General features: G+C 47.8%; 1 protein-coding gene across 3 annotated transcripts in view; it reads right to left on the bottom strand.

Annotated features, from left to right (window-relative positions):
- Positions 1–416: 416 nt before the first annotated feature.
- Positions 417–10,551, bottom strand: part of CASR (calcium sensing receptor) — a 92,973-nt gene continuing 82,838 nt past the window's right edge. For all 3 annotated transcript variants that reach the window (XM_079155294.1, XM_079155293.1, XM_079155292.1), the window contains exons 6-7: positions 7,016–7,139; positions 417–5,468 (exon numbers count right to left, since the gene is read on the bottom strand). In XM_079155294.1, coding sequence (XP_079011420.1) covers positions 3,946–5,468; positions 7,016–7,139 — 1,647 coding nt within the window. In that variant the 3' untranslated portion in view covers positions 417–3,945. The remainder of the gene's footprint in view (positions 5,469–7,015; positions 7,140–10,551) is intronic.

The following is a 10,551-nucleotide window of genomic DNA, read 5'->3' as shown; positions in this document are numbered from 1 at the left end:
GTGCCACCACCCCTGCCTGGAATGTCATCATTTTTGGGTAACCGTTATTCTGCCTGCCACAGAAGTCTACATAGGTATGGAGACACATAGTCTGCTTCTCATCTGGTGCCCTGGATGCTTGTTAGCACCCAAGAATTCTTCCGACCGTCGTGGGTGGAAGCCATTAAGTTTTTAGTTTCACATGGCAGTGAGAGCTCTGGGTGGTTCTCATGTCCCCAGGATGGACACGGGGGTAGCTGAGAGAACTGGAAGGCCTGGGAAAGGCCCACCAGTTGGGACAGTGGTTTTTCCCTGATTGGGAATCAAGCCTGTGGTTGGGGACTAGAGGGGATGTGATGTTTCTACAGTTCGTATGTCCCCAAGGGGTTCACATGTCCCCAAGGGGTTCACTTGTCCCCAAGGGATTCACTTGTCCCCAAGGGGTTCAAGTGCTGGAAGCTTGGTCCCTAGTGTGGCCATGCTGAGTGTTGTGGAACATTTAAAAGGTAGAGCCTAGTGGAAGGTCCTTGGCTCACTAGGGCACTGCCGTCAGAGGGGATTAAGGTAGCTCTCATGGGACTCTGAGCTTTCAGAGAGTGAGATGCTTTAAGAGTGAACTCTTTGGCTTCCTGTTTTGAGATGTGATCTTCCTCCCATATACACTCCTGCCACTGTGGCACCGTCTGCCATTAGGTCCTCACCAGAGTTCAAGCCAATGGGACCTACCTGATCTTGGAACCTGGAACTAGGAGCTAAGAAAACTTGTTTTCTTTATAAAGGGACACCGCCTTGGGTATTCTGTTATAGTAAAAGAAAATGGATGAATACACACATCCTCAGGGGTAGCCAGCATGGAGGCATAAGTACTCACGGCCAGACAAGATGGCTCTCAGCCATGTCAACAGGAGTTGCTGATGATGGAAGAACACTAACCCCTTACATGACAAACACCTGCCTGGGAGGGAGAGGAAAACCTCTGAATTTAGTCTCGAATATTTAAATTGATTCAGTAAACTCTGAAGTTACTGAGAAAACCCCCCAATCTGACTAAGGTAAGGGTTTTGTCATTAGGCTGAATGAGAATTTGCAATAGAAATTAGTTTGTTTTAGAAAAATAATGAAAATTCCTATCTGATACTTCTGATTTGGTGCTGAGATTCGTGCCTACTTCATATACATTGGAAAATGATGTTGTGTCTACCTTTCTGACCAGAACATTGGCAAGCACTTGGCAAAGTGAAGGCTTAACATAACTGTTGCATGTTTTCCTGGCTGAGCCTCAGCCACCTTTGAAGGAGGTTGAGGAGTTACCTGGGTGAGGAGAACAATGACATCCAACCCTGGAAGGATGAGATATGATGTTGTGACACATTTTTAGAAAGCCATTAAGTTTTTAGTTTTTTTTTTTTTGATAGGGTCTGCTACATTGCCCCGGCTGGCCTCTAACTTCTGAACTCGGTCTTCTTTTTTCTGCTGCCCAAGTGCTAGGATGATAGGCATGCACTTTTATTTGCTTCTTTTATTTTCTATTTTTCTAAGACCAGATAAAATGTTAAATATAAATCCTCACTCAGCTCTGTTCCTTGCTCAGAGGCTGACCAGCAGTGTGGTAGCAGCTGGAGAGGGGAGGCAGGGCTGGTGCCCTTTCTGGGTGGGGCCTTTCCAGGTGTGGCTGCCTTCAGTCTCACTTCTGCTCCCCATTGTGCCCTCTCTGACTTTTCATCATAATCATAATGACCATCATTTCAGCAGTTACCTTAAAAATCATTGACAGTCATCCCTTTGGAAAAAAGCAGAGGAAGAAGTGATGAAAAACTGTAAAATCTGAGGCTTCAGACAAATTGAATTGCTTTATGGTTTGGTCTTGCAGTAATGCAGCATTCAGAATGATCTGAGAATCTGCCAATTGGTGACAGTCTTTGGTACTGGAGGTGTAGGCTCTGGCACCTCAGAGCAGCAGGCCCTCTGGGGGCTGCCTGGCTATCTGGCTTCCTCATAAGGAGCCAAATTACTAGGCCTGTCTCATTGGCCTGGGCCCCAGAATTCTTGACTTTATTATGGAGAAAGATATTGTGGTCAGTGAGTTAGTCATTAAAATATGAATGGTTAATAAAAATTTTGCTTGGTATTTTGTGTCAGTCAACTTTCTGTCACTGTACCAAAATGCTGAGATAATTAACTTATAAAGAAAAAAGACTTATTTTGTTCCAGGCCATGGTCAGATAGACCCATCATGTTTAGGCCTCTGGTAGGGGTGCCACATGGCAATTGTGGGGAGTGCACAGTAGAGCAAACTGCTCACCTTCTAGCCAGGAATCAAGAGACAAAGAGTAAGGGCCACAATCCCCTTTAAGGGTATACCCCTGATGACCTAAGGACCCCCCACTAGGCCCTACATCCTAAAGTTTCCATCACCTTCCATAGAGCTACCTTGGGGACCAAGTCTTCACATGTGGACCTCTAGGGGACACCCATGATCTAAACTATAGCATAGCCTAAGCAAATGAAACACAGTAATTGTGACATCAGTATTGGTATTAACTGACACTTACCGAGTACTTGCTATGTGTCAGGCACCATGCTTACTTTACATAGTTCTCACTTATTCCCAAAAGAGTTCTGAGGGAAAAAGATGATTATTACCTACATTTTGGAGACAAGCTGGGGCTCAGAGAGGTTGTGATTCCCTGAATGAGGTCACACAGCTTATAAGTGACCAAGCCTGGGCTTCAACCCTCATCTCTCTGGCTCTGTAATCTGAGTGCTCAGGGTCATCTATTGCTTTAACTCCACTGCTGGAGCGTGGTGTTTGCACTTTCTTACCCCAAAATCTGTGAGGGGGGCAGCCACCTGGAGCTTATCCTTCACCAGGTCAGGCATGGATCGGCTTCAGAGAGCCGATAGGGCAGGGATGGAGGGAGTTCTGGACCCCTGAGGCCCTGAAAGGGCTCACAGAGGGCTCTGCTCAGGGGGGAGGGTGGTGGATGGGAAAGGAGAATGGAGTTCAATCACACTGCCTTGTAGAAACCAGACTGCAACAGTTTTTCAGTTTATATTGTCCACGGACCATTACAATAGAAGCATTTTTGTAAGGATAAAGCTAGATACAACAATATTAATAACAGATATAGCTCACTGACTTTACACAGTCCCTTCCTGACAATTTGAGGTGATTTTTATGATCCTGGAAAATAAATGTGGCATCACTATCATGTTCTGGAAAAAAACAGACATATCACTGCGGAAGGGATGCAGACTTTCTAGATGTCACCCAAGAGCAGCAGCAGGTAGGAGATCAAGGTGGAGAAAATCACATCTTATGGTTTTCATAAATAAGAGGGGGCACATCCCTCTGATGTTTGTGAACATTTTAAATTCTTTCCATTGTCAAGGCGTTGGGTGGTTCTGGTGACATTATGTCTTCCAGACTCTTAACTCCAGTGGTGGCAAATTGGATGTTCTGTCAGTCTGCATACTTTTGTCTCTGGACCATGATTCAGATCATGGCTGTCCATGATTTTCAGGCCAGGCATTTTTGTACACACACACACAACATTTTTTTTTTTTTTCTTTTAAAGGAAGGTGCAGGTGGGTAGCTTAAAGCCTTGGTTTCATCTCTGAGCTGTTGGGTGAGATAGAGCAGCAGAAGAGACTTCAGATGGGAATGACATCAAATCTGATCATGACATAACATTCTAACAAACATGATCACAGAACACACAGCTCTTTCTTTCTTTCTTTCTTTCTTTCTTTCTTTCTTTCTTTCTTTCTTTCTTTCTTTCTTTCTTTCTTTCATAAAGGGATCAACAGTCAATTGACTGTTATTGAAAGCAGTACAACCGAGTTCGGGTTCTTTGATGTGTCTATTATCCCTTCTTCCTCAGAGGAAAGGGGTCTGATGTGATTCATCTTCCCTGTGATTCCAAGACACCTCTCTCGACTCTTCCTGCCAGGCCTTCTTCTGTTTTAGGAATGCAGTATGTTCTCTGTGACGGTGCTGCCTCCCCCACTGATGACGAAGCTCCGTGAACTGGACACGACAAGGGCTGGGGACATCTCCTCTGGGTCCTCCATCTCTGGAGGGTGGGCCCCTGCCATGGGCCCTTGCAGGCCCGTTTCCTGCGCGGTCAGGTCTGAGTCCATCTCTCCACACTGCAGCGGGAGCAATGCCTGGTGTCTGGTCGGGGCATCGCTGCTTCTCTGGGCCTCCAGGGAGTTCTGATGGGTGGAGTTCCTGTGAGCCATGGCGCTCTTCTGAGGCTCGTCAAAGCTCAGGGAGAAGGTGACTGTGCCACTGCCGAAGATGACCTTCTGCTTGCATCTGGGCTGCTGCTGCGATGGCTGCTGTTGTGGCTGCAGGGTCAAGGGCTGCTGCTGCTGCTGCTGCTGCTGCTGCTCTTGCTGGGTCAGTGCGAGCGGCTGCTGCTGCTTCTGCCTCTCCGGCTGAGGGAAGGGGTCTTCGCTGTTGCTCTTGCTGCTGATGGAGGAGGAGGGGAGAGATCCCGTGGAGCCCCCGAGGCTGCTGGACCGCTTTCGGGAGACATTGCTGCGTCGCAACGTGGCCCGGGCCGCCACCTTGAAAGCGTGAGCAGCGGTGCTGCAGCGCACCTCCTCGATGGTGTTCCGGGAGGGCTTGAAGAGGATGATGTAGACCTTGTTGAAGAAGATGCAGGCCAGCAAGCCGAAGCTGGCTGCTAGGATGGCGATCACCTCCACGGCAGAGACAAACTTGCCGTAGGTGCTGGCATAGGCTGGAATGAAGGAGATCCAGACGATGAAGAAGATGAGCATGCTGAAGGTAATGAACTTGGCTTCGTTGAAGTTCTCCGGAAGCTTCCGGGACTTGAATGCGAAGAAGAAGCAGATGGCAGCCAGGAGACAGGTATAGCCAATCAGGAAGCCCAGGGCCATGAGCGAGCCCTCGTGGCACGTGATGAAGATGATCTCATCCTCCAGCTCGTGGTTGCGGTAGCTGGAGGGGGGCGCCGTGTAGAGCCAGATCACACAGATGACGATCTGCATGAAGGTGCAGAGGAAAACCAGCAGGAACTGCAGGTTGAGCCCCCACCACTTGCGGTGGAAACTGGTGGGGATCTTGGCTTCAAACACCAGGAGGACGCGGTTGGTTTTCACCAGGATGCATGAAATGCAGAGCACGAAGCTGATGCCAAAGGCCGGCTGGCGCAGGCGGCACGTCCAGTCCTGGGGCTCTCCGATGAAGAACAGGGAGCTGGAGAAGCAGCAGAGCAGGGAGAAGAGCAGGAGGTAGGAGAGCTCTCGGTTGGTGGCCTTCACGATGGGTGTGTTGCGGAACTTGATGAAGACACCCAGCACGAAGGCTGTCAGGAAAATGCCCAGCACTGCAAAGAGGGTGAGCGCGATCCCAAAGGGCTCGGTCCACGACAGGAACTCAATTTCCTTGGCGATGCAGGAAGTGTGGTTCTCATTGGACCAGAAGTCATCCGGGCACTTGATGCAGGCACTGGCATCTGCAAAACGTCCCAGCAACATCTGTGAGTATATGTGGCCTTGAGAGTGCATGGGTTATTGGATTTGGTCACTTTCTACTTTCTTTATTGATAAAATCATTGTGATTTTTACACTATCAAAAACGGTGTACCAGCCAGTCAAGGTGGCCCACGGCCATAATCCCAGAGACTGGGGAGGCGAAGGCAGCAGGATTGCAAGTTCCAGGCTAGCCTCAGCAACTTAGCAGGACTCTGTTTCAAAATAAAAAATAAAGTGTACTGGGGATGTAGCCCAGTGGTAAAGTTCAATCCCCAGAACCAACCAACCAACAACAAAAATCCTAAACTAAAACAAAAACTATGAACCTTTGATGGCTCTGTTTTGTTTTGTTTTTCCTTTGCATGTGTGTGTGGGACATTTGGTCCCTTTTACACTGTCTGCTGATGGTTTGTAGTAGAAATGGCCCTGTATGCCAAATGTCTACCATGATCCATCAGCTCTGCACAGCACAGCTCAATTCTGCCTGATTTATTTATTTTTAAATAAATTTTATTGTGTATACTAGAGGTTTGCAACATGATGTTGTGGGATATGTACAGGTAGTAAAATGGTGACTATGGTGACGTGAATTAACACATCTATTAACTTGCATTCATCTTGGTCTATTTTGTGTACATGGACGGACTCCTATACATGCCAGAGCAGACATTCTTTTAGGTCAGGGCAGAGCATTCCATGAATATGACCTGTGTTTCCCTCACTCCTTCCACATCCATGGATTTCCAATGAGGGAGGCTGCAGATGTATTCAAACAACAAAGATTTGCTAAGTCTGTGCTATGTGTCAGGTAGTGTGGAGTTTGGGGCAGTGAAGGGAGCATGGATTTTGTAGTTAGAGATCTGGATGGGATCCTGGCCATGCTATGTACTAAATCTACCAGGCTCATCAACCTCTCTGAGCTTCAGTTTCTTCATCTGTAATATGAAACCAATGATAAGCCCATTACTGTGTTGAGGATGAAATAATAACAATAATAACAGTTAATATTTACAAAGTGCTTTCAATATGCTAGTCAAAGTTTTATTTAACAAACATTTACCTAGAACTTGCCTGTGTCTTACCAATATAATTTGTTTAATTCTCAAGACTGTATAAGACAGGTCTAATTGTTATCCCCATTTTAAAAGAACTTGAAACACAGGAAAAACATAAAGAGGACAAATACAGTGCCAGGCACCAGTGACAGCTTGCCATGGCCAATTAACTCTGGAGTCTGGAGCACATGGTGCTTTCTATTTCAGGGCACTGAATTCCAAGAAAAGGGAAGAATATTGGAGAGCAGTTTCAAAGTGAGTGAAAGACATGTCACAGACGTGTTTCACAGCTTTTATGGAATTAAAAGGACATCTGAGGTTCCTTTTCTCTTCCCCCTCTGCCTAGCACAGCGCAACACTGAGAAACTGTGCTAAGCATCATCTCAACCCAGCCCTTCTGTGGGCTTCGCTGACCCCAGGCCCCTGAAGGAGATGGAACCCTACTCAGTCTCCATGAGGGGCTGGGCCTTTACCTGTCTCATCGCTGTACTCCCCGTCCGCACACTCCACACACTGAAAGCAGCAGGTGGGCTCCCCCTCAATGATCCCTTTCCTGGTCCCTGCCAGGCACTCTCTGCTGCAGTTGGAGAAAGGCACCTGGAGGGCAGAGAGCACAAACTGAGTGGCTGCAGCTGTGGGGTCAGGGGTCAGTCCCACAGCTCCTTGGACACATGCAAGGGGGAAGAGTTTGGGCACAAGGACCAGTGTGGCAGACTTCTGGTCCATTCCAGGCAGAGGTAGGTCCAGGGGTCCTTGGTCCTGTTAGCCTGTGAAAGAGACTGATTCCTGGTTCTTCTCCAGGGATGTAACAGCTTGAGACAAAATAAAAGATACAGGGACAATGACTCACACACAGAGGCTTAGTCACAAGGTGGTGGGGTACTGAGACAAGGGGAAATTTATTTGAAAGTGATACTCTGAACTTTGCAATGTATTATAATTCTGCTTCTTTCCAGGGTAATTTCTGAGATCCTTGCTACAGCTCAGAGTGGCAGTCAGGATAGGCATGGAAGAATCAAAAGTAAAGTGGAGATTCAAGATGGCGGACTAGAGGGTGGCTGCGTTTCGTGTTGCTCCAGGACTCAGGACTCAAGAAGAGGAGATATAGAGAGCCTTGGGACCAACTCAAAGCAGCCCCGGGCGAGAGTCTCCCACTGGGCAGGCGTCCCGGACGGGGCAGGAGTCCTGGACGGGGCGGTAGCCCCAAAAGCAGGGATCTTTGCAAAGTAGAACTGCCGGCAAGGCGCCCCTCCCCCCGCCGGAGCAGTGATCGCAGACAACTGGGAGCATTGAAGAGGGGGCTGCCCAGAGGAGAAGGAGAAATACGGGCTCAGCACGTCGCTTGGAATTGGATCAGCTGCGCCAGGGCTCCGGGCGGCTGTCCGGAGGAGCAGCGTGGGTTCAGGACTCAAGAAAAGGAGATATTGAGAGACTTGGGACCAACTCAAAGCAGCCGGGTGAGTGTTTCCCACTGGGCAGGCATCCCGGACGGGGCGGTAGCCCCCGGACAGGGTGGTAGCCCCGAAAGCAGGGATCTTTGCAAAGTAGAACTGCCGGCGAGGCGCCCCTCCCCCCGCTGGAGCAGTGATCGCAGACAGCTGGGAGCATTGGAGAGGTGGCTGTTCACCACAGCGCTTGGACTCGGCGCAACCCACCCGCGCTCTGGGAGGCTGCCCAAAGGAGAAGGTGCTTGGTGAGCTGTTTGGACTGAACGTGACCACCCCTGAACACAGGGGGCTGCCCAGAGGAGAAGGAGAAATACGGGCTCGGCACGTCGCTTGGACTTGGAGCAGCTGCGCCAGGGCTCTGGGCGGCTATCCGGTGGAACAGCGTGGTGAGTGGTTTGGTCCCAGAGCATTCGCTCCTGAACATAGGGGGGTTGTCTGGAGAAGGAGGAAGAGCGCAGCGGGGTGCTTGGGCTCGAAGTGACTGCACCAGGGCTACGGGAGGCAGTCGGGACAAGAAGGTGCACAGTGAGTTCTTGGGACTCGTGACGCACCAGATCTCTGGGTGACTGCCTGGTGGAGAAAGTGGTGTGTGGTGGGTCACTTGGTCTTAGAGCGACCGCACGGAACAGCAGGTGGCTGCCGGAGGAAAAGGCGTGTGGCGGGTCACTGGGACTCGGAGCGATTGTAAGGGGCTCCAGATGGCTTCTCAGAGGAGGGGACGCATAGCCAGGCGAAAAGTGCAGAGCAGGGTCCTAGACGGCTTCTTGGTGGAAGGGCCCCACAGACAAACTGAGGGGCGGAGCGAAGGCTCCAGGACTGCAGGCAGCTTCTCTGAGGAGAGGCAGCCGAAGGAGATTCGTTTGCGAAGGGTGAGGCTTCCAGGCCCAGGAGGTAGGTCCGGGTCCCTGGGAACATTGCAGAAGAAGGCTGCCCAGCCCAGGCGGTAGTTGTGAATTGAACGGAACCTCTGGGAGGAAAACCGACCAGCGAGACCTCCCCACCGGGTGACTCCTCCCTGTTGGGTGAGGTTCTCCCAAAAGGACCGTAAAATCAGAGACACAGGCCCAAACTGGTCTTGCATCAGCCCACAACCTACTTCCCTTCTGGATGACCATTCATCAGCAAGTGAAGGTACCTCTGCCCACTAGCAGGGAATATACCCCACCAGAAGGCCACCACCCCTAGGGAGTCAGCTCCCTTGTGGAGCACTGCATTATCAACTTCCTCCAAGATTTCAGGCTACTGAAGACTAAGAGGGGATATAATAGAAATCTTCAGGGATATTATAAGACAATAGAGGAAATCTGCAATATCACAGCGGTCAACTGATACCTGAACAATATGAGAAAACAAGGAAAGAAAATGCTGCAAACAAATCTAGATGTTACATCAATGAAACCCAACGACAGCATGGCAGAAGAAATGACAGAAAGGGAGTTCAGAATGTACATAATTAAAATGCTCAGGGAAGCAAATGACGAGATGCAAGAGCAAATGCAGGCACTGAATGATCGCACCAATCGACAGTTAAAAGAGCAAATACAGGAAGCAAAAGATCACTTCAATAAAGAGTTAGAGATATTGAAAAAAAACCAAACAGAAATCCTTGAAATGAAGGAAACAATAAACCAAATTAAGAACTCCATAGAAAGCATAACCAATAGAATAGAACACCTGGAAGACAGAACATCAGACATTGAAGATAAAATATTTAACCTTGAAAACAAAGTTGAACAAACAGAGAAGATGGTAAGAAATCATGAACAGAATCTCCAAGAACTATGGGATATCATGAAGAAGCCAAATTTGAGAATTATTGGAATTGAGGAAGGCTTAGAGAAACAGACCAAAGGAATGAACAATCTATTCAATGAAATACTATCAGAAAATTTCCCAAATCTGAAGAATGAAATGGAAGATCAAGTACAAGAGGCTTATAGGACTCCAAATATACAAAATTACAACAGACCCACACCAAGGCACATTATAATGAAAATGCCCAACATACAAAATAAAGACAGAATTTTAAAGGCCGCAAGAGAGAGGAATCAAATTACATTCAGGGGGAAACCAATACGGATATCAGCAGATTTTTCAATCCAGACCCTAAAAGCTAGAAGGGCCTGGAACAACATTTTTCAAGCCCTGAAAGAAAATGGATGCCAACCAAGAATCTTATACCCAGCAAAACTTACCTTCAAATTTGATGATGAAATAAAATCCTTCCATGATAAACAAAAGCTAAAAGAATTTACAAAAAGAAAGCCAGCATTACAGAACATTCTCAGCAAAATATTCCATGAGGAAGAGATGAAAAACAAAGAAACAAATCAGCAATGGGAGGAACCATCCTAAAGGAATTGTCAAATAAAGGAAGAACCAAGTCGTCTCAAAATAAATAAATAAATAAATAAATAAATAAATAAATAAATAAAATGAACCAAATGACCGGGAAAACTAATCATATCTCAATAATAACCCTGAATATTAATGGCCTGAACTCATCAATCAAAAGACATAGACTGGCAGATTGGATCAAAAAGAAAGATCCAACAATATGT

This window comes from Sciurus vulgaris (genome assembly GCF_902686455.1).
Source record: "Sciurus vulgaris genome assembly, chromosome: 10".
Taxonomy (NCBI): Eukaryota; Metazoa; Chordata; class Mammalia; order Rodentia; family Sciuridae; genus Sciurus; species Sciurus vulgaris.
This window is presented reverse-complemented; position numbering and strand designations above follow the sequence as displayed.